Source organism: Bombina bombina, chromosome 5, assembly GCF_027579735.1.
Source record: "Bombina bombina isolate aBomBom1 chromosome 5, aBomBom1.pri, whole genome shotgun sequence".
Classification (NCBI taxonomy): Eukaryota; Metazoa; Chordata; class Amphibia; order Anura; family Bombinatoridae; genus Bombina; species Bombina bombina.
This window is the reverse complement of record NC_069503.1, coordinates 260,436,192-260,461,807: the sequence shown is the minus strand read 5'-3', so window position 1 is coordinate 260,461,807 and position 25,616 is coordinate 260,436,192. Positions and strand designations below refer to the sequence as shown.

Below are 25,616 nucleotides of genomic sequence, written 5' to 3'. Positions count from 1 at the left end.
TTGTGGGGATTCAGTTATAGCCCTGTAGCTATTTTTGCTGGGTTCTGATAGATAGGGCCTAGGAGCTAAAAGATTAGGTGGCCATCTTCCAGCACGGCCAAGCTTCGCCACCGCTTAGTGTTTTTTATTTTTCATAATTTAGTGTTTATTGTTTTTTGTAATTTCAGATTTTTTTGATTTTTTTTGTTGTGTTGGGTTTTTTTAAGTTTGTAATTTAGGTTTTTAATTGGTAGTTTTTTTTAATTTTATTAGAATAGTTATCTTAGGTTAATTTAAAGTTTAATCTTATTTTTTTTTATTTCACATGTAAGTTTTAATTATTTAAATATAGTTATATTGTAATTTTTATTTAAAGTTAGGGGGTGTTAGGTTTAGGGGTTAATAGCTTAATGTAGTGTTTTGCGAAGTGAGGGGGTGGCGTCTAGGGGTAATAGATTTAGTTTAGTAGTTACGATGTGGGGGGCTGAGGTTTAGGGGTTAATACTTTATTATAGTGTTGGCAATGTGGGGGGCGGTGGTTTAGGTGTTAATAGGTTTATTTAGTTGTTAGCGATGTTGGAGAGCAGCGGATTAGGGGTTAATAACTTTTATTAGTGTTGGCAATGTTGGGGAGCGGCGGTTTAGGGGTTAATATATTTAAATAGTGTTGGCGATGTGGGTAGGCGGCAGATTAGGGGTTAATAACTTTATTTAACAGTCGTGATGTGGGTGGGTGGCAGATTAGGGGTTTATAGGTTTATTTAATAGTTGCGATGTGGGTGGGTGGCAGATTAGGGTTTAATAGGTTAAATATAGTGTTTGCGATGCGGGAGCGTGGCGGTTTAGGAGTTTATAGGTAGTTTATGGGTGTTAGTGTACTTTGTAACAGTTTAGTTATGAGTTTTGTGAAACATTTTTGTTTTGCAAAAAATCCATAACTGCTACTCTCAGATGGTGGTATGGATCATGTCGGTATAGGCTTTAACGCAAGCATTTTAGCCTGAACGCACAACCTGTAATACGGGCGCTATAAAAATACCACACTAAAATGTCATTTAGCGTTACATGCTAAAATGCTTGCAGTATAACTATACCGACACAACTTGTAATATGCGTTTCTGGCCATTCCAGCGTAATGGTCAATTTTTCAGCATTAAAAGCCGTACTGCACCGTAACGCTAAACTCGTAATCTAGCCGAGTGTTAGTAGAATTCATTTTTTTTATATGTTCTACGTGGTGTTCAAGGTTGTGTTATGTTCTCTTTTAAAGTAATTTGTCCCTCAACATAGTTTTTCATGTACTCATCTATGTCTGGTGGACTGAGAAAAAAATATTTCCATAGCTGGACTTTAAAATCCATTTGATCTTCCACCTACTACTGTGTAATTGGTCAGAGGGCTTGAATACACTGTTAAGACTTAAGTAGGAGGTAGGAGAATGAGGAAAAAAATATTAATCAAGTTCCTTGGTGCCAACAGACTCACCAACATAAAGACCTATTATCAATCTATAAAAATAAAATGTTTAACCTATCTTGCTTTAAAAAAAGAAACTTCAAGTAATAGGATTTTTCTGTTAGTTGCCTTCAAAATTAAAACAAATCTGTACATTGGGTTTGTAAACTTAATTTTTTTGTCTACTTTTCTTGACAAATTTAGTACTTTAGTAAAAAAAAATATTATGTTTTACATACAAACCCAGTCAAACTATCTATAAAATATGAAATATTAAAAATTATCATGTAAGAAAAAGGTCTTGGGTTTTCTTGTCAATTGTTTTTCACAACTTGATGATTGCATTAGTATCAGATAAGGAGAAAAAGTCAAATAGGAATTTGTAATTAAAAATAGTAGCTTGTAATATTGCCAAAGTACTAATTACATTCAAGGAAATACTTTCTCTGTTTTCATTTATAATTGACATTCATTTTTCTAATATATATTTTATTTTGCAATATTTAAAAGTAATTTGTTCACTATAAAAACATTAAAGGGACAGTCAAGTCCAAAAAAAAGTTCATGATTCAGATAGAGCATACAATTTTAAACAACTTCCCAATTTACTTTTATCACCAATTTTGCTTTGCTCTCTTGGTATTCTTAGTTGAAAGCTAAACCTAGGAGGTTCATATGCTGATTTCTTAGACCTTGAAGACTGCCTCTAATCTGAATACATTTTGACCACTAGAGGGCATTAGTTCACATGTTTCATATAGATAACATTGAGCTCATGCACGTAAAGTGACCTAGGAGTGAGCACTGATTGGCTAAACTGCATGTCTGTCAAAAGAACTGAAATAAGGGGGCAGTCAGCAGAGGCTTAGATACAAGATAATTACAGAGGTAAAACGTGTATTATTATAACTGTGTTGGATATGCAAAACTGGGGAATGGGTAATAAATGGATTATCTTTCTTTTTAAACAACAAAAATTCTGGTGTTGACTGTCCCTTTAACAGATGTTTTTCGTTTGTTCTGAGATCATAGTTAAACACACACTGCTTATTTTAAATACAATACTAATAAACTTTTTAAAACAATTTTCAAACACAAATAATGTTTGTTCTATTATTTTATAAACCTGACATGACTTTCAATGCAAGACGTGTTTTATCCAATTTATGAAAAACAATTGAAGCAATAACATTGGCATAGATGTAATAAAGTTTGTTAACCTTGCAAATTGCTACTGTGAGGTACCCCAGGCCTGTAAATTATCTTGTAAATACAAAAACATGGATTAGAAAAAGGAAAATCTATAAATTTAATTTGTAGTTGTTAGCTTCATACGTTGTGGAGCGGAAAGTGCAGTAGAATAGAGTATGCACTTATAACTAGCTTTTATTCTTTTTAAAAAAAGGTCATTACACTCAAACATTGTTAACAATAAATATAAAAATGAGCACAATTTAAGCAAGTTAGAATATTTTTGCACTTTTAAGGTTAAAGTGACAGTAAAATCAAAATAAAGCTTTCAAGATTCAGACAGAGTTTTCCAGTTGGGGAAAAAAAGGGAAAATAATATAATTGTACCAAACTACTTTGATACTCTGAGGTCTATTCCATTCTATTAGAGTAGCCATGAAGACCTTTTTTTAATATTTTCAAATTTCAAGTTATCAAATCCATTTGAAAATGTTCTTATCATCTGGTTTTCAAGTGACTTGCATTGCGTAACCTCCAATATCTTGCATGCAGACAATTAAACATCAGTATTCCAGTCTGACAGAAAGGACATTTTGCTAGATTGTGTATTTATTTAAAAGGAAACCGAACCCATTTTTTTTCGTGATTCTGATAGAGCATGCACTTTTAAGCAACGTTCTAATTTACTCCTTATCAAATGTTCTTATTTCTCTTGCTATCTTTATTTGAAAATGCAGAAATGTAAGCTTACAAGCCGGTCCATTTTTGGTTCAGGACACTGGATAGCACTTGCTGATTGGTGGGTACATTTAGCCAAAAATCAGCAAACTGTACCCAGGTGCTGAACCAAAGATGGGCCGGCTCGTGAGCTTACAATCCTGCTTTTTCAAATAAAGATTCCAAGAAAACGAGCAACAATTGATAACAGGAGTAAATTAGACAGTTGCTTAAAATTGCATGCTGTATCTGAATAATGAAAGAAAAACAATTGTGTTCAGAATCCCTTTATTTATTTTAACAGCCATAACCTCCTGAAAACCAAATTTGGCCCTATTTGAGTAACTTTTATTCCACAGTTACATTTTTATTATAATTAAAGCCATGGAGATTTTTTTATTTATATATTTTTGCGTTAATAAAATTTTGCTCAGTTATTACTTCAGTTAGTTCAATTGTAATATCAAACAATAGAGGTTATTTAAAGATATCATATACTACCATAGCATACAGAAATCTAGAATTTTGTAAAAGGTTATAAAATATATATATAATGTGCAACAATTATTTATTTTTAAGATGTACAAAAAAGTGGGAAGGAAACAGATGTCAGCACAGTGCTACACAGCTACTACCTGCACCATTACACTTCAACATGACCGGTAAGTGAGAAACATTTATGTGAAATCACTAATGAAATATTACTGATATCTATGCATATCTACATTGCATAATGAAGTCATTACGATAATTTACTGAATATTTTATGCCCAGGAATGTGGATTGGTGTGGCCATAGGATTAACATTTTTATTGGCTGAAATTATTGCTGTTTTCTACTGTTTCTTTTGCAAGAGGTAAGTCATAGCATATTACAAAATTGCCCTCACTGTATTATCCCACTTTTATCTCTCCATTTGAATCTGTGTGTTACTATTTACCCATAGTCTGCTTTGGGATAGATTAAAAGTGGAGCGCAATTTTAATGTGCGTCCATAAAGGGGCAAATTTGCCCCTTTGCAGGCGCACATTAGGTAACAAGCCATTACAAGTGGCTGGTTAATGCTACCAAAAGCAGAGGTCAGAAATCTTGTTAATTAAAAAAAATTGTCCCAATCGCCCCCAAATAAAGAAGATAGTTCAATAAGAATTAAAAACCATGAGCATCTTTATTTCTATTTTTTTTTACCTTTACACCTTTACATTCCTGTCTTTGCAGACTGTGTTTTAACTGTAAATAAATAAATATATATATATATATATATATATATATATATATGCTTATATACATGTATATATATGTATATATATATATATATATATATATATATATATATATATATATATATATATATATGTGTGTGTTAACCTCTTAAGGACCAGGCATTTTAGACAAAAACCCCAAAAGACCAGAGCATTTTTGCCATCAATACTTTTAAACAGAAATAGAGCCTTTTTTATATTAACCTATCAAAACTATATATATATTTTTAGTAGACAACCCAAAGTATTGATCTAAGCCCATTTTAGTATATTTCATGCCATCATTTCACCGCCAAATGCGATCAAATTAAAAAAAATCATTAATTTTTTTCACAATTTTAGGTTTCTTACTGAAATTATATACAAACAGCTTGTGCAATCATGGCACAAATGGTTGTAAATGCTTCTCTGGGATCCCCTTTGATCAGAAATAGCAGACATATATGACTGGCATTGATTTTTGGTAAATCACACCACACTTGTATTATGTCCAGCAGTGAAGGGGTTAATTAGGTAGCTTCTAAGGTTAATTTTAGCTTTAGTGTAGAGATCAGCCTCCCACCTGATACATCCCACCCCCTGACCCCTCTCAAACATCTCTCTTCCCTCCCACACCTCACAATTGTCAGAAACTCTGCCAGTACTAAAATAAAAGGCTTTTTTTTTGGTATTTTTTTTAATAAATATTCTGCAGTGTTGGATCCCCCTTAGCCCCCAACCTCCCTGTTCCCCCCTAAACAGCTCTCTAACCCTCCCCCTCTCTACCTATTTTCTGCCATCTTAGGTACTGGCAGCTTTCTGCCAGTACCCAGTTTGCTGCAAACACAAAAAAATAAAATAATGTTTTTTTCTGTAGTGTAGCTGCCCCCCTCAATACCCTACCACCCTCCCCATCCCAGATCCCTTTATGGCAACGGATCCCACGTAGGATCCCCCTCATTGCCTCTACCTCCCTCCGCTCTCCTTCCCCCTTAAAGACACAGGTAGCATGGCTTAGCGGTCCTACCCACTCCCGCCCTCCTCCCGCCACTTACAGTAATGGGCCGCCCACCCACCGCCCTCCTTAACCTCCGACCCACCAACGATCGGCACCACCGCTGTCTGATGCAAAGAGGGCCACAGAGTGGCCCTCTCTTCTTCGGTAACTCTGCAAGTCTATTTTTTCAGTGCCCCACTCGTGTGGCATGCAGTAATAGTAAGGTCCTTAAGGGCACGGCGTTCCTTAAGGGCACGGCGCCGATCGTTAACGGGTTAATATGTGTATATACACATATAAACACATACATTTATATGTATGTATAGTCATATATATTTTTCTTTTGCTGCCCAATGCTGCCTAACTTACCCCCTGTGCTGTGCTAGGTGCTTTGGCGTGTCTCACATCATGAGAACGAGGCTCCCATTGGAGCCTATGGAATTGCGCTCTCATGAGCACAAGACTTCCGGGCAATATGAACGTGAAGTCTCGTTCGCTTTGAGCTTAACTTGTCATACCAGAGCACTCGTAATCTAGGCCATTATATTTTGATTTTCCTGCCCAATTAGGGTTGCCACCTCAGCCATGTTTTCCTGGACACTTATGAGTTACACATGCTGCAGGGTATGCAGGGAGGAACATGTATTGTGTTTTTGGACAGCACTATTTATATTCCTCCCTGCACACCCTGCAGCATGTGTAACTTATAAGTGTTCTGTATTTTAAGGAAAGGGTGGCATCCCTATGCCCGATGTTCTATTTGACACCCAATGACCACCAACAGCAACAGTTCCTCCACTGAACAGTTTTTTTATTCTTCAGTAGGGAAGTGCAGTGACTCAGATGCTGTAATATCCAATCCAAGTATCCACAGAGAAATTTTTACATAACATAACTTTGAAGAGATATTACAAGAACAGATTAATAAAAAATATTGTTAAGAATCTTGTTACAGAAATGGGATGTGGAATATTTATGGAATGGCTTAGTGAAAGTGTTTTTTGATCCAAAAATTATGCCATTATCCTTCCCGTTGTCCATCATATTACAGACACTTGATCTAATGAGAAAAAATATGTTTAGCATAATGTTATTTAAAGGCTGGTGTGTGAAAACAAAAAAATCTTGCATCCATATAAAAGTGCAGCATTTAAATGTGTTGCCATTTTTATTCTTTGAACGATTTCAAGTAAAGCTATTTAAAGTGATGGTAAATTTCATACTATAAGAATGTTGCAATGAAAAATAGATTAATTTGCAAGTAAAACCACATAATTATTTTTTTTTTAAAAAGTTTATAAATATTTTATAATAAAATATTTATACTCCTAATTGATATTGTCTGTTCCTCTGCCCCGTTTCATTTCCTCTTTGGGCTGGGTTGGGCTGTGATGTATAGAGCAGTCCCATCTACTCTCTATATGGGCTTTCTAAGGGCTTTAAAGGGTCTGGACTTCAAGATTATCAAATGAAACACATGTTGATTGGATGTTCACTGGAATTGTCATCCAAGTGGGCCAGCATAACATTGTAATAGAAGCATTACTATGTACACTAATTTAACCCCTTCACAGATGGTTTCAAATAAAAAGAGGTACACATATACTTTTTTAATGGCAAAGATTAAATATATGGCATTTGAGTTAAGGTTTACCATCACGTTAAATTTAAACTAACATAATAATATCAGCTGTACATTTACTACTGATGCTCAGAGGTTCATTGCTCTATGAACATTAGAAGGATGTACCTCTCAACTAATTAGCATAAACAGGAAGTAACGCTCAATAAATTAGCATTATAAAGTAACTGCATGTCAGCTAATGAGAGGGAACAGAAAGTACAATAAGCATGGTATGGCAATAAAGATTAGTAGGAAGTGCGCAAGTAATATAACTGTTTCAATTTACTGGGCCCTGTTCTTTTAATATTTTTATAAATGACTTGGAACAAGGATTAAATAGCGACATCTCTATTTTTGCAGATGATAACCTTTCGTTACAAAGGGATCTGCAAAAATTAGAAGTATAGGCAGGTAAATAGAAAATTAGATTTAATGCTGGAAAATGCAAGGTTCTATATTTTGGAAGTAAAAATAAGCAGGCAATTTATTATTTAAATGGGACAAGACTTAGCCAAACAGAGGAGGAAAGGAATTTGGGAGTAGTAATAGATAACAAGCTAAAGATGGGTGCACAATTCAGGGCAGCGGCTTCAAAGGCTAATAAGATACTAGCATGTATTAAAAGATGTATTGATTCAAGGGAGGAAAGCATAATTCTATCACTATATAAATCCCTGGTAAGACCTCACCTTGAGTATGGAGTGCAGTTCTGGGGACCGATTTCAAAAAAAGATATTGCAGAACTAGAAAAAGTTCAGAGAAGGGCCACAAAGCTAATAAGGGGAATGGAGAATTTAAGCTATGAGGAGAGGCTAGCCAAACTGGGTCTGTTTTCTTTAGAAAAAAGGCGCTTGAGAGGTGACATGATTACTTTATATAAATATATTCAAGGCCCATATACAGATATGGCAGAAGCTCTGTTTATTCCACGAAAATTGTTTGTGACAAGGGGTCACAATTTAAGGTTGGAGGAAAGGAGATTTAATCTCCTGCAATGGAAACATTTTTACACTGTAAGAGCAATAAAATTGTGGAACTCATTACCAAAGGAGGTAGTGAATGCTAATACCCTAGATACATTTAAAAATTGTTTGGATACATTTCTGTCTAGAAACAAAATTCATGGATATGATTGCTTGTATTAAATGGGTCATATTTTAGTGGGATTATTTAAGCTTAACTGGAGTTTTTTGTAAGTATTTTATATTTTTATAGGTTGAACTCGATGGACTTCAGTCTTTTTTCAACCTCATCTACTATGTTATTATGTTACATTTAATAAGGTTTTATTTCCCATTTGTTTATTTAACATGTTTAACATTAACATTGTTTAATCAACATGTTTATACTCCTGGAAAAAGCCATCAGCCTACGGCAAAACGTACGTCGGATTGCCCCACACATGACACATCCACACACGTTCAGTTACGTCAGAGCAGGAGTTTTACCTTATTGTATAGTTGGAGCAAAGCTCTTTGGTGCGGTATGAACACTGCCCAGAATCTGTTACCATCCGAGGTGTAGGATAACCTTTCGCAGTTCATAATAACTGTTCCTTGACCGGACTCTAAGTATACTGTATCTTGTGTATGAGACCATATTTCATGTGTTTTTATATGTTTTAAATAAATATTTCTTTACCTTCCTAGCGATTGGGATACTGTTTACCTGCCAGTATAAAAGCAGGCATGTGCAGTGACAGAGCTTATTGTAGTTCCACCTCATGTGAGTAAGATACCATCGATCAGTAATTCCATTCAGTGATTAATAACAGTGTTACACTATTCTATATTTTTTGTTTCCTTTGAGGGATTCCTGAAAACAGCGGATCAAATTCATACATTTCTTGATCACTATATGAATGGACATATCCTTTATTTATCACGCACTTCAGATCATTTGATCACTTGTATTTTTTGCCATTATCTATATGGCTATCGGCTAGATTTAGAGTTTTGTCGGTAACGAACCGCGTAGCTAACGCTGGGTTTTTTCCCCCCGCACCTTTTAAATACCGCTGGTATTTAGAGTTTACAGATGGGCTGCGTTAGGCTCCAAAAAGGAGCGTACAGGCATATTTACCGCCACTGCAGCTCTAAATACCAGCGGTGCTTACGGACGTGGCCAGCTTCAAAAACGTGCTCGTGCAGCCAATAGAATGCGAGCTCAATCTAATTGGCTGATTGGATCAGCCAATCAGATTGAACTTGAATCTGATTGGCTGATTCCATCAGCCAATCAGAATTTTCCTACCTTAATTCCGATTGGCTGATAGAATCCTATCAGCCAATCAGAATTCGAGGGATGCCATCTTGGATGACGTCATTTAAAGGAACCGTCATTCGGCGAGTAGGCGTCGGTAGAAAAGGATGGATCTGCATCGGCTGGAAGAAGATGGCTCCGGAAGAAAGAAGATTGAAGATGCCGCTTGATAGAAGACTTCAGCCCGATGATGGACTTCTTCAGCGCCCGCTTGGATCAAGACTTCAGCCCGATGATGGACTTCTTCAGCCGCCGCTTGGATCAAGACTTCAGCCCGATGATGGACCTCTTCAGCCCGATGATGGACTTCTTCAGCCCCCGCTTGGGCTTGGATGAAGACTTTGGAGCCTCTTCTGGACCGATCGGTGATACCCAGCATGGTGAAGACAAGGTAGGAAGATCTTCAGGGGCTTAGTGTTAGGTTTATTTAAGGGGGGTTTGGGTTAGATTAGGGGTATGTGGGTGGTGGGTTGCAATGTTGGGGGGTATTGTATGTTTTTTTTTACAGGCAAAAGAGCTGAATTCTTTGGGGCATGCCCCGCAAAAGGCCCTTTTAAGGGCTGGTAAGGTAAAAGAGCTTTTCTATTTGTATTTTAGAATAGGGTAGGGCATTTTTTTATTTTGGGGGGCTTTGTTATTTTATTAGGGGGCTTAGAGTAGTTGTAATTAGCTTAAAATTGTTGTAATCTTTTTCTAATGTTTGTAAATTATTTTTTTATTTTTTGTAACTTAGTTCTTTTTTTATTTTTTGTACTTTAGTTAGTTTATTTAATTGTATTTATTTGTAGGTATTTTATTTAATTAATTTATTGATAGTGTAGTGTTAGGTTTAATTGTAGATAATTGTAGGTATTTAATTTAATTTATTTATTGATAGTGTAGTGTTAGGTTTAATTGTAACTTAGGTTATGATTTATTTTACAGGTAATTTTGTAATTATTGTAACTAGGTAGCTATTAAATAGTTATTAACTATTTAAAGGCTATTGTACCTGGTTAAAATAAATACAAAGTTACCTGTAAAATAAATATAAATCCTAAAATATCTACAATATAATTATAATTTATATTGTAGCTATATTAGGGTTTATTTTATAGGTAAGTATTTAGCTTTAAATAGGAATAATTTATTTAATAAGAGTTAATTTATTTCAGATAAAAATTATATTTAACTTAGGGGGGTGTTAGTGTTAGGGTTAGACTTAGCTTTAGGGGTTAATAAATTTATTAGAGTAGCGGCGAGGTCCGGTCGGCAGATTAGGGGTTAATACTTGAAGTTAGGTGTCGGCGATGTTAGGGAGGGCAGATTAGGGGTTAATACAATTTATTATAGGGTTATTTAGGCGGGAGTGAGTCGGATTAGGGGTTAATAACTTTATTATAGTAGCGGTGAGGTCCGGTCGGCAGATTAGGGGTTAATAAGTGTAGGTAGGTGGCGGCGACGTTGGGGGCGGCAGATTAGGGGTTAATAAATATAATGTAGGGGTCGGCGGTGTTAGGAGCAGCAGATTTGGGGTACATAGGGATAATGTAGGTTGTGGCGGTGTGGGGTCGGCAGATTAAGGGTTAAAAACATTTATTAGAGTGGCGGCGATGTGGGGGGACCTCGGTTTAGGGGTACATAGGTAGTTTATGGGTGTTAGTGTACTTTAGAGCACAGTAGTTAAGAGCTTTATGAACCGGCGTTAGCCCAGAAAGCTCTTAACTCCTGGCTTTTTGCTGCGGCTGGAGTCTTGTCATTAGATTTCTAACGCTCACTTCAGCCAAGACTCTAAATACCGGCGTTAGAAAGATCCCATTGAAAAGATAGGATACGCAAATGGCGTAGGGGGATCTGCGGTATGGAAAAGTCGCGGCTGCAAAGTGAGCGTTAGACCCTTTCCTGACTGACTCTAAATACCAGCGGTAGCCCAAAACCAGCGTTAGGAGCCCCTAACACTGGTTTTGAAGTCTAACGCCAAACTCTAAATCTAGCCGTCTATTTGTTATTTGATCAAATTTTTTATCACACATTTTTTCTTTGTGATTTTCTTGCACATTTTTATATGTTTAGACACTGCTCTTTCATATGGATAAAAGAATTGTTTGGAGCACAGTGTCTTTTTAAAGTGACTTGATACTTACATATATATATATATATATATCTATATATATATATATATATATATATATGTATCCCTTTTCTTTACATTTGTATTATTTATTTGCCGCAATATCACAATATCACATTTTCCACACCCCTATAGAGGGGGGTACACTAAATAAAGGCAAGACTGGTACAAAAGGGTTAAAAGGTAATTTTTTTTTATTTTAAACCTCAATGAAAACAATATATATAAACAAAAGTGACATGGTTTGCTGAAAGGATTAGGGAAAAATAAGTATTAAGAAAGTATAAATATATTCCAGATTATTTTTTCTCTTTTAATTTTATTTTTATTGGGGGTTCATTACAAAGTACACAGGTATAATAAGTACAAGATGTATAACTATAGGGCATATGACACCAATAAAACCATGCTGAAATCAAATTAACAGTTTCTGTAAGTCTTTAAGAGAATATGAAAAAAAAATCACAATTTTAAGAGGGCAATAAGGAAAAGAAGTACACTCATGGACCATCCTAAAAAAAAAAACATTAGAAAAATATATAGACTGGGAAATCAGACTTGGTAACGTAATAGTGGTTACTACAAATAAAAATACTGCCTGCAGATAACAAGCGAAAGAGGTAAAGGACACAGCAGATTGCAATTGAGGTTCTATTGCTCCATTACAGAATAGAACTAACCATTAGTTATATTAGCAGAAACAGGAGATAGCTGTCCATAAACAAACACAGGGACTTAACTTATTGATATATAAGGGACATGAATAGCACTCTACTTCTAAACAGGAAATTACTAAGTAGCACATAATTTACCCGATATCAACAGAATAATAGGGCTTCTAAATACAATTTAAACATGGGAAACATGGAGCATGATACAATAACCCCTGAACAGATTAATTACAAACAACTAACAAAGGGCAGTAGGGCTGACAGAAGTTTGGATATACATGTAGCATACCAATCACTGGAAATCAAGGGACAAAAGTTATCTTACATAGGGACATATATATCTCTCTCTAGCTAACTCAGGTATTAGAAAAGTGCATAATCTTTTACACTCCTCCATCTTTAGTCTCCTCCATAACATATAGTGAGGGTATTGTTATGGAGTTATTATGCAAATACTGTGACTCTGTTTGTTTATGGTAACATTGCATTGCCGTATACTTCCTGTTCCTACCTCTGACCTGGATGTAGTTCTATATTGCAACATGATTCCTCACACTAACAGCTTGTATTGTCTTTATCTCTATACATGAAACATGGTGTCAGAAGTAACTAGAATCAGGACTGAGCCTCTTGTTTGGAGCACAGCAGCTTTTGGATACAGCACAGCTTTGTGAGTTACAGCCTAAAACGTTTTATTTGTGTGGATTTTATGATATTTGAGAGCTTAGAGACTTAAAGAAAATGTGACTGCCAGGAATTCCATACCTCCCCCAGAGGGAATGAGAATCAGTGGGGATTGCAGCAGCAATTGGGAAACTTTCAGAGCTGAATTTGGCTACAGGTTTGAATGAGAAATCTGCAGCAGTGCAGGCAGCAACTCTGAGAAGAGTCATGGGCAGTGAATGCAGGCATGTGTATAAGCACAATCTAAACCTCACAGCAGAGCAGCAAGAGAATGTTACAGCCATTTTAGATGCACTGGGAGCTTATTTTAAACCTGCTAAAAATGTAATTTATGAAAGGTATGTGTTTGGATGCTGCAAACAAGAAGAGGGAGAATCTCTTCATAACTTTGTTACACGCTTGAGAGAATAGGCAGCAACTTGTGAATATGGTACTGTAAGGGATGAATTAATAAGGGACAAAATTGTTCTCAGTGTAGCTAGTGAGAGCACGTGCAGGCGTCTACTAAGAGAACATGACAACTTTAAACACAGCCATTGAAACGTGACGTACAGCGGAGCTCACTGACAGATGTTTGAAAGTTATGGAACAGGACAGACAGCAGACCGACAGCATAAACATTACAATGCAGCGACTACACATAAGTCAATCAATGAGCATCATTGATTGACTTATTTTGTAAGGTTAGAGTGTTTCAGTGTGATCACATTGAGAGTCCTATGAACTTATAGTTGTAGTGATATCGTTTTTTGATCCCCTACCCTCAATATCTACTTAAGGTGGTCACACTGATTGGTTCTAACTCAAACTGCCCTTGGATTGGTGTGTTACGTCTTTAAAAGTTACCACTGTCAGATTCTAATTAGCCTCCGAAGAAGCGCATCTACGCATGCGCAAAAACGTGTCAGGCGTTCCTGACTGTGAACCTTTTACTTGTGTACCAATACTTGGACTTCCAATAAATATGTTTCCCAGCATTTGACTTTTTTGAGCCAGCATATCCTATCCTTTGTTGCTTTATTGATTGTAAAGAAGCCTGATAAGCTAAGAATATGCATTAATCCCAAATTCTTGAATCAGGCACCCAGGTGATCTCACTACATCATGCCAAGTCTCGAGGATGTTTTGTACAAGCTGCCTAAGGCACGTCTGTTCACGCTTGTTGATGCCTGAGATGCATTTTTACGATGTAAGTTGGATAATGCAAGTAGCTACATGACAACCTTCTGGACTCCATGGGACAGGAAAAGACTCAAAAGCCTTTCGGAGTATCAGTTGCACCAGATGTGTATCAATGTAAACAACATGAACTATTGGCTGGACTCAGTGGTATCGAACTAATAGCTGATGACATCCTTGCGGTTGGCTGTGGGGATACAGATAGGGAAGCAGAGCAAGATCATGATGGCAAACTATTGGAACTGATGAATCATTGTAGGCAGGTAAAACTAAGACTTGGCATGAAAAAACTGCAATTCAAGGTCCGCTTCCATGGACACATACTATCCTTTGAGAGAGCTATATTGGATATGCCACAGCCGGCGAATGTGTAATCCCTGCAGCGCTTCATAGAATTTGTTACCTACCTATCAAAATTCCTACCACACCTCTCAGAGGTTTGCGAGCCATTGAGAAGGCTTCTGGACAAGAATGCAGTTTGGCAATGGCTTCCTAAGCATGATAATGCGGTGCAGGACATCAAACGTTTGGTCACAGATACACCTGTCCTGAAGTACTATGATGTTACAAAACCTGTAACTATTCAAAGTGATGCAAGCAAAAATGGACTAGGGTGTTGCCTATTGCAAACTGACCAGCCTATCACTTTTGCTTCAAGAGCACTGACTCTTACTGAGCAAAACTATGCACAAATCCAAAAGGAATGTCTGAATATTGTGTTCGCTTGCCAGCGCTTATATCACTACCTCTATGGTCGTGACGAGATCACGGCAGAAACTGACCATAAGCCTCTGATATCTATTTTCAAGAAACCACTTTTGTGTGCACCAAAACGTCTACAGAGCATGTTGCTCACGTTACAAAATTATTGCTTAAATGTTGTCTATAAACCTGGACCTGAAATGTACATTAGTGACACTCTTAGCAGAGCTACAGCAGCAAGTGGTACACCCGAGAGTGCACAACACACAGTTTGCAATTTTCAACAGGACCTGGATGTCCTATCGCAGATTAATCATTCAGACTATTTAAACGTCACAGACCAACAATTGCTTCAGATAAGACAGCACACAGAAATTGACAAGAGTTTGCAAGCACTTAAGTATGTTGTTCTGAATGGTTGGCCAGATTCAAAGCCAGAGGTGCCATTAATTGTAAGAGAATACTGGACTTTCCAAGATGAAATCGGCATTCAGGATGGTGTACTGTACAAGAGGTCAAGGGTCATCATTCCTAAATCATTAAGATCGGAGATGCTGACGCGTATTCATGCCAGTCACATTGGTGGAGAAGCATGCTATAGGCAGGCACAAGATACCCTATATTGGCCCAACATGCAAAATGAGATTAGAGACTTTCGGTTAGATTACGAGTTTTGCGTTATGAGTAAAAAAGCCTCATACTGCTGCTTTTTCACTACCGCTGGTATTACTAGTCTTGTAGGTATAGCTGTACCGCACACTTTTTTGGCCGTCACGCAACATAACTACCGCACTTTTTAAAAAGTAATTTTTCAATGGGACTCCCATAGTGCTGGTATTATGAATTTGCCTGTCCGGCAAAAAAGTCAGAGGTACAGCCTATAACTAAAAGATCTGTACCGTAAACTGAAATTCAGTAGTTATGGGTTTTGAGCTACAGAGCATAAAACTCATAATTAAAGTGTTACAAAGTACACTAACACCCATAAACTACCTATTAACATCTAAACCGAGGCCCTCCCGCATTGCAAATACTAAAATAAAAATATTAACCCCTAATCTGACATTGGCCACTATAATAAACATATTAACCCCTAAACCACAGTACTCCTGCATCGCAAACACTAGTTAAATATTATTAACCCCTAATCTGCCACCCCAATGTCACCGCCGCCACTATACTAAAGTTATTTACCCCTAAACCTAACCCTAACCCTAAGTCTAACCCTAACACCCCTAACTTTAATATAATTAAAATAAATCTAAATAAAAATTTCTATCATTAACTAAATAATTCATATTTAAAACTAAATACTTACTTATAAAATAAACCCTTAGCTAGCTACAATATAACTAATAGTTACATTGTAGCTATCTTAGGTTTTATTTTTATTTTACAGGTAAGTTTGTATTTATTTTAACTAGGTAGACTAGTTAGTAAATAGTTATTAACTATTTACTAACTACCTAGTTAAAATAAATACAAACTTACCTGTAAAATAAAACCTAACCTGTCTTACACTAACACCTAACATTACACTACAATTAAATAAAGTACATTAATTAAATACAATTAACTAAATTACAAAAAAATAAACACTAAATTAAACAAAATAAAAAAGAAATGATCAAATATTTAAACTAATTACACCCAATCTAATAGCCCTATCAAAATAAAAAAAGCCCCAAACACTAGCCTACTCTAAACTGCCAATGGCCCTTAAAAGGGCCTTTGCAGGGCATTGCCCCCCAAAAAACAGCTCTTTTACCTGTAAAAAAATACAAACAACCCCCAACAGTAAAACCCACCATCCACACAACCAAACCCCCCCAAATAAAATCCAATCTAAAAAACCTTAGCACCCCATTGCCCTAAAAAGGGCATTTGGATGGGCATTTAGCTCTTTTCCATTGCCCAAACCCTAAGCTAAAAATAAAACCCACCCAATAAACCCTTAAAAAAACCTAACACTAACCCCTGAAGATCCACTTACAGATTTTGAAGACTGGACATCCATCCTCATCAAGCCGGGAGAAGTCTTCATCCAAGCGGGCAGAAGTCCTCAACGAAGCCGGGGAAGTCTTCATCCAAACGGCATCTTCTATCTTCATCCTTCCAACGTGCAGCAGCTCCATCTTCAAGACATCCATTGGCAGTTTAGTGTAGGCTAGGGTTTTTTTTATTTGGGGGGGCTTTTTTATTTTGATAGGGCTATTAGATTAGGTATAATTAGTTTAAATACTTGATCATTTCTTTTTTATTTTGTTTAATTTAGTGTTTATTTTTTTTTGTAATTTAGTTAATTGTATTTAATTAATGTAATTTATTTAATTGTAGTGTAGTGTTAGGTGTTAGTGTAAGACAGGTTAGGTTTTATTTTACAGGTAAGTTTGTATTTATTTTAACTAGGTAGTTAGTAAATAGTTAATATCTATTTACTAACTAGTCTACCTAGTTAAAATAAATACAAACTTAGCTGTGAAATAAAAATAAAACCTAAGATAGCTACAATGTAACTATTAGTTATATTGTAGCTATCTTAGGGTTTATTTTACAGGTAAGTATTTAGTTATTATTATTATTAACGGTTATTTGTAGAGCGCCAACAGATTCCGCAGCGCTATTAACAAAGGCGGAGTACAAAAAACAGTTATAGGGATCAAATGGGTAGAGGGCCCTGCCAAGAGTTGCACTGTTGTAGTCAGCTCTTGAGAAGGTGATCAACAAACAGCTGGACTCTTAAGCTTACATGCTATGGGGGTTCAGGGGATAGCAATGGAGGAGAGGAACTGGTATAAAGAAAGGTTAGCGTAGGTTGTATGCATTCCTGAACAGTAGAGTCTTTAGGGAGCACTTGAAGCTTTAAAAACTAGAAGAGAGTCTTGTGGAGCGAGGCAGAGAGTTCCACAAGATGGGAGCCAGTCTGGAGAAGTCCTGTAAACGGGAGTGTGATGAGGTGACAAGAGAGGAAGAGAGGAGGAGGTTGTGAGCAGAGCGAAGGGGACGGGAGGGAGAGTATCTGGAGACAAGGTCTGAGATATAGGGGGGAGCAGTGCAGTTGAGGGCTTTGTATGTCAGAGTGAGAATTTTGTGTTTGATCCTAGAGGCAAGAGGAAGCCAGTGAAGGGATTGGCAGAGAGGTGCAGCAGATGAAGAGCGACGTGTAAGGAAGATGAGTCTGGCAGAGGCATTCATTAAGGATTGTAAAGGAGCTAGGCGGTAGGTGGGGAGACCAGAGAGAACAGAGTTGCAGTAATCGAGGCGGGAGAGGATGAGAGAGTGGATTAAAATCTTAGTTGTGTCTTGTGTAAGGAAGTGTCTAGTTTTAGAGATGTTTTTAAGGTGGAAGCGGCAGGTTTTAGCCAAAGACTGAATGTGAGGAGTGAAAGAAAGATCTGAGTAAAATGTGACCCCGAGACATCGGGCATGCGGGGTAGGGGTAATGATGGAGTTGTCGACAGTTATAGAGAGATTGGGAGTTTAGAAGAAGGGGGGAAAATAAGGAGCTCAGTTTTGGAGAGATTTAGCTTGAGGTAGTGAGAGGACATCCAGTTGGAGATGTGAGAAAGACAGTTAGTGACACGGGTTAGCAAGGAAGGAGAAAGGTTTGGTGCAGAGAAGTAGATTTGGGTGTTGTCGGCATACAAATGATATTGTAAACCATGGGACTTTATTAGGGAACCTAGTGATGACGTGTAGATTGAGCAGAGAAGGGGACAGAGGACAGAGCCTTGCGGTACTCCGACAGAAAGTGGTGATGGGGCAGAGGAGGCCCCAGAGAAGGCTACACTAAAGGAACGGTTTGACAGGTAGGAAGAGAGCCACGAGAGGGCTGTGTCACATATGCCGAAGGATTGGAGGGTTTGGAGCAAGAGAGGGTGGTCAACAGTGTCAAAGGCTGCGGACAGATCAAGGAGAATAAGCAGAGAGAAGTGGCCTTTTGATCTTGCTGTAAGTAGGTCGTTGGTAACCTTAACAATTGCTGTTTCTGTGGAGTGATGGGGACGAAATCCAGATTGCAATGGGTCAAGGAGGGAGTTTATTGTAAGGAAATGGGATAGGCGTGCATAAGCTAGTTTTTCAAGAAGCTTTGATGCAAGAGGGAGGAGGGGAATAGGGCGGTAGTTGGATGGGGAGATAGGATCAAGGGAAGGTTTTTTGAGGATAGGTGTGACCAGTGCATCTTTCAGTGATGAGGGAAATATACTGGTGCTGAAGGAGAGGTTGAAAGTGTGTGTGAGTATAGGGGTAAGGGTGGCAGAGAGGGAGGGGAGTAGCTGTGAGGGGATAGGGTCAAGGGGACAGGTAGTGAGGTGAGAGCGCAGTATAAGTGCCGAAACTTCTTCCTCAGAAACAGGGGAGAATGAGCTAAGTTTAAGGTTATGTGGGTTGTGGTTGATTGAGAGCATTTGAGGGGGTGAGAGAATGGAATTATGTTGAGAGCTGATTTAATTTCTGATGGAGTTGATTTTGTTATTGAAGTGGTTGGCAAAGTCTTGAGCTGACAGAGAAGTTGTATTAGGAGGAGGGGGAGGGCGGAGAAGAGTATTGAAAGTGGAGAACAGACGTTTTGGGTTTGAAGAAAGATTAGAGATAAGAGTAGAGAAGTAGTGTTGCTTATGGAAATTAAGGGCAGAGTAGTAGGAGTTCAAGATAAATTTGTAGTGTTGAAAATCAACTGAACTCCTAGATTTTCTCCAGTGCCGCTCAGCAGTACAGGAATATCTTCGTAGGTATCGTGTCAGAGGAGTATGCCAGGGCTGAGGATGAGTGTTTGATTTCCGAGCTATGGTAAGAGGGGCGAGATTGTCAAGGACGGATGTAAGGGTGGAATTATAGTGGCAGATAGATTGGTCAGGGCATGAAAAGGAGGAGAAGGATGAGAGGAGAGGTTTGAGGGAATTAGAGAGCTGTTGTTGATCTAATGACGTAATGCTTCTTTGAAGTTTGGTGTGAGGAGCAGAAGGAGGGAGAGTTGTAGGGAGGGATAGTTTTAAATAGGATTTAGTTAGGTAATAATAGTAATTTTTATTTAGATTTATTTTAATTATATTAAAGTTAGGGGTGTTAGGGTTAGACTTAGGGTTAGGTTTAGGGGTTAATATACTGTATTTATTTAGTGTTAGTGATGTGGGAGGCCAGAGGTTTAGGGGTTAATAACTTTAGTATAGTGGTGGCGGCGACGTTGGGGGCAGCAGATTAGGGGTTAATAAGTGTAGGTAGGTAGCGACGACTGGGGGCAACAGATTAGGGTTTAATAAATGTATATAGGTAGCGACGACATTGGGGGCAGCAGATTAGGGGTTAATAATTGTAGGTAGGTGTCGACGATGTCAAGGGCGGCAGATTAGGGGTTAATAAGTGTAATGTAGGTGGCAGCAATGTCAGGGGTGGCAGATTAGGGTTGTTTAGACTCAGGGTTTATGTTAGGGTGTTAGATATAAACATAAATTTTCTTTCCCCATAGGAATCAATGGGGCTGTGTTACGGAGCTTTACGCTCCTTTATTGAAGGTATTAGGCTTTTTTTAGTCGGCTCTCCTCATTGATGTCTATGAGGAAATCATGCACGAGCACGTAAAACCAGCTCAAAGCAGTGCTGGTATTTGTGTACGGTATGGAGCTCAACGCTGCCATATTGCCTGCTAACGCCTGTTTTTTGCAAACCTGCAATAGCGGCGCTATTAAAGGTGAGCGATGGAAATAACTTGCAAGTTATTACCGAGCCGCTCATAACACAAAACTTGTAATCTAGCCGTCAGTTAGCCGTTGTTCAGCATGCAATGAATATGCACAGGCACAACAGAAAGAACCCATGATGTCACATGTGCTGCCCAAACGGCCTTGGCAAATTGTAAGCATGGATTTACTGAATTATGCTGGGCAAGATTTTCTACTAATTGTTGATCACTATTCTGACTTTTGGGAGATTGAACTCCTTCCTGACCTGGCTGCTGAAACTACAATCAAGCGTTGTAAAGCACAGTTTGCAGGTCATGGACAGCCAGACAGGGTAATCTCAGATAATGGACCTCAGTTTCCATGTGAGCAATTCAGACGGTTCTCTACAGATTGGGGGTCTTACCTCTTCCCCGCAACACCCTCAAGCTAATAGCAAAGCGGAATAAGCTGTAAAGATAGTGAAGAATCTTTGCAAAGAATGCCAAGAATGAAGGTAATGACCCATGGAAATCCATTTTACATTGGAGGAGCACCCCAACTGAAGGGATGGACAGTAGTCCTGCACAGTGCTTGATGTCAAGGAGGCTGAAGACTTCATTGCCAGTGGCAAATAAATTACTTGAACCTTGTGTGTTAACAGGGGTACTGGAGAAACTGCGACGGAGAAAACAGATCTCCAAACTGACATATGATGTGTCTGCCAAAGACGTACCTGAACTAAGTATTGGAGAGCCAATCCATATGAAGCCACTCCCTGGTGACAGGACTGGTTACTGGAGACTGGGTACCTGTGTTCAGAGGGTTGCTTCTCGCTCATATCTTGTAGATGTGGAAGGCAGTCTCTACCGCCGCAATCGAGTGGACCTGCGAGTGGCAGAACATCTCACCACACAAGCCTATAAGTATCCTACACTTGAGCTTCCCGAGGCTCTCAATGCACCTAGTCCTACTGGACCACATAAACAAGGCAGAGACAATACTGCTGTCATATCAGAAGGATACAATGAGAATGACATAATGCAGCCTCTTATACCAGCAAGTTCTTCTGTGCCAAACACACCAGCCAGGAAAGAGGGCAACTCGTTATAAACACCTTCTGGAGCTGAACAGCTTTCCTCAGGCAAAATCCCTGTGGCCTTGCATAGCGTCAAGTTTCAATACCACCAGATAGACTTAATCTGTAGTGTATTTACCAGTAATGCATTATGTTATGTTTAAGAATGTTCAGGATCTGTTTTAGATAAATTTTGGATTGAATGTTAAAAGGGGAGATGTTATGGAGTTATTATGCAAATACTGTGACTCTGTTTGTTTATGGCATTGCCTTATACTTCCTGTTTCCTGTTCCTACCACTGAGCTGGATGTAGTTCTATAGTGCAACATGATTCCTCACACTAACAGCTTGTAGTATCTTTATTTCTATACATGAAACAGGTATTACTAATTGCAAGTAAATTTGGCTAGCAGTACCCCACTACTCAAAGATAAATCTATTTCAAGATGGGACATACCACAATAAAAATGATGAATAATACACACATGCTAAGTTGCGAAAAAAGGCTACATATAGATTGATAAACTATAATGCTGTAATAATAAACGGGCATTCAACTGCAGAGGGAACAAATTTACATATAATATAAGAGCACAAATGTGTCATAAACATGATAAACCAGCAGCTCTATAATACCTGAGTTACAATAAGCCCCTGGGTCTCAGGCAAATTGGCCTATCATGAATATAATGCTAAAACAGAGCACAATCTAAGTTGCAGCACAAAATGTGGCTTAATAGCTAATAAGGTAAACAGACACACTTTTGTACACTGGCCTCATCTCCGGTAATGTGAAGAAGTCACCTATTCCGGCTCAAATAACAACACAAAAGGAGAGTACAAATCAAAGGTCGCTAACCTAAGGAGTCTCAAGCAGTCCCAGGAAGATTATTGTCCTGCAAGCTGTGCCTTGTCAACCACAAGTGCCAAAGTCTCTCCACAAGAAAAAGGTAGAATAAAGAAGTACTGTTCACACTGCTAAGGTTGCAACTTCCCCAGATACTTGAGACTGCTACTGACAACCGAAATTGGGGAGGTTGGTGTTGTAGATAGTCATAAAACTCACAGCTGTGTCATTAAAGGGACAGTCAACACCAGAATTGTTGTTGTTTTAAAAGATAGATAATCCCTTAATTACCAAATCCCCAGTTTTGCATAACCAACACAGTTATAATTATACACGTTTTACCTCTGTAATTACCTTGTATCTAAGCCTCAGCAGACTGCCCCCTTATTTCAGTTCTTTTGACAGACTTGCATTTTAGCCAATCAGAGCTGACTCCACAGTAAATTCACGTGCATGAGCTCAATGTTATCTATATGAAACACATGAACTAATGCCCTCTAGTGGTGAAAAACTGTCAAAATGCATTCAGATTAGAGGAGGCATTCAAGGTCTAAAAAATTTGCATATGAACCTCCTAGGTTTAGTTTTCAACTAAGAATACCAAGAGAACAAAGCAAAATTGGTGATAAGTAAATTGGAAAGTTGTTTAAAATTACATGCCCTATTTGAATCATGAAAGTTTTTTTGGACTTGACTGTCCCTTTAAGCCTCGTATCTCCACAACCTTCTAGTGCGTCAACAGTACTCACTGTGTTGCCTTTGCAATAAATAATGTCAGCCTTAGCCATTCTATCAATGTTAACCCCTCTGTCCTGAGTCATGCACAGGGCCGGATTGGCCTACCAGGATAGGGCTGGTCCTCAAATTTTTCCAGGGCTGCTTTTTATTCCCAGTCCAGCCCTGGTCAGGTGTATCGCTATCATGAACGAGTAAAGGATGCTGGAGCCCCAGAGCACTATCACTCCCATTGCACACAAGAATAGGATCTATGTGGGGGACATTAGTATTGAGAGGGTTAAACACATCTTGTAGATCCTCTGCTAAAGCTGCTTGGTATTTTAAAATAGGGTTCTAAACTCCTCCAAAAAGTACAGTCACCTTAATGTATTTTAGTAGCCAGTGTGGAACTCTGGATGAGATCTAAAGAAGAAGTTCAGCTGCGACTGCTAAACCCGGTATTAAAGCTTCGGCCGCCACCTAATGACTTAATGGTTCAGATCCAGGCTAAGAGATCATAAACTCAACAAGTTTAAAGGGACAGTAAACACCTTGTAATTACAAGACACTGCTATTGTGTTACTATAGAACATATGAGCCAAGTCTTAACATTTTAAAAACACATTAACATCCTTTTTACTGCAATTATTTATCAATAGCAACCCTCCCCCCCCACCATTTCCCTAATTTGGAGGAGCCAATCTTGGCTTTAGTCAGCAGGCAACAAGGCTAGCCCGGGCAATGATGTTAGTATAGAGTGCATTGTTTAGCAGTTGTCATCGCAGAAAGCCAATTAAGGACAGATAAATAGCAGTTACCCTTGACAGATAAACAGCAGTTACCCTTGAGAAGTCAGCAGGGTGCAGTTTACCCTCTGGGAATTAGAAATTGTTCAATTTTAGAGCTAAACAACATAAAAAGGGGACAAAATAAATAAAGTATATTAAAGCAAAGTTGTTTCATTGCATGTAACTAAACATGTTATATACAAATCTCTGTCCCTTGAATAGCAATTGATACACAAGAATATAAGACAGCTGCAGGTAGCAGATATATGCATGGATACTCCAGAATTTTGGACATATTGTCGGATTAATGAATTTACTCTTTCAGCCACAGATATTGTAACCCAACATAGTTGCCACCCAGACATGCCCCTATATAACCCTTTTTAAATACACTTAATAATCTTATTTAAAGAAAACATAAACAGGGACGTATGTGAATTATTCAACCAACTATCATGAAGGTACATTTGTATGCACAATATTCTATGGCGAGATTCTATTTTATTTTATTATCTGTATGGAAATTTAGTTCAAAATTAATGGAATATGTAATAGGTTTGAAAGGGGTTGTCATTTAGTACATTTTGTATAATTACATTTATAGTACATAGTTTTACACTTCTTTAGTAATAATATTTTAAAGGTATAATTCATCAAAAATATCAAAACTTGATAGTCTTACAGATATAGATATTTATGTTTTGGTTTTGCAGTGTTCTTCCTCAGACACAGCTTCTCTGTATCACTATACAGTATATTTTCAGTAAGTTCATATGTATAAATAATAGGATATAAATAATGAGGCAGTGTTTTGTCCAAAGGATTATCAGCAAATATTAGAGATTCTGTTTTTCTTTGGAAGTTTTTAATATATAATATTTTCTTAATATTGTTTTTTCTATTTACTTGACGATATTTTCATGGAATCACATTTAGAACTAAATAGAACATTGCTTGAAAGATGAGTCTTTGGGGATTTTATTCCAGTTCTCATTTCCTATGTATTTCTGGTATTGCAGTTATTCAGTTTATTTTAGAGGTTTTTGTATTAGAATAGATTAAAGAGTAGGGTTATTAGGATCATTAGAAGAAAAAGCCTAAGAGGCCTAGTTATCAAGCCGTCAATTTACTTGCATTCAACGGCACCAATACGCTCGCCTAACATCGCGGCCGTGGACCTGAATACGTTCTCCATATCTATATCAAAAGCTGTCAAAAAGCCGCGCACCAAGTACGGGGCGATGAGCAGCAGACTGTTGTTAACTAACAGTCATCGATCTCGCTGATCTTCGGCTTTTTCACAGCTTTATTTGTATCCTGTCACTAAGCACCGCCACTATACTAAACTGTTTAACCCCTATCCCGCCGCTCCCGGACCCCGCCGCAACTAAATAAAGTTATTAACCCCTATCCCGCTGCTCCCGGAGCTCACCGCAACTCTAATAAAATTATTAACCCCTATTCCGCTGCTCCCGGACCCCGCCGCAACTAACTAAAGGTATTAACCCCTAAATCTCTGGCCTCCTACATCACTTACACTTACTAAACCTATTAACCCCTAAACCGCCAGCCCCCACATCGCCATAAACTAAATTAACCTATTAACCTCTAAACAACCCGCTAACTATACATTAAATATTAACTCATCCCTATCTTATAATAAATTTAAACTTACCTTTAGAATTAAATTAAACTATATTAAACTATATTAAACTA

The 25,616-nt window shown here is 37.9% G+C and overlaps 1 protein-coding gene across 1 annotated transcript in view; it reads left to right on the top strand.

Annotated features, from left to right (window-relative positions):
* MALRD1 (MAM and LDL receptor class A domain containing 1) overlaps nucleotides 1-25,616 on the top strand; it is a 998,487-nt gene that overhangs the window by 932,602 nt on the left and 40,269 nt on the right. Inside the window, exons 29-30 of the mRNA XM_053715701.1 lie at nucleotides 3,922-4,004; nucleotides 4,117-4,198. Of these exons, the coding sequence (XP_053571676.1) occupies nucleotides 3,922-4,004; nucleotides 4,117-4,198 (165 nt within the window). The remainder of the gene's footprint in view (nucleotides 1-3,921; nucleotides 4,005-4,116; nucleotides 4,199-25,616) is intronic.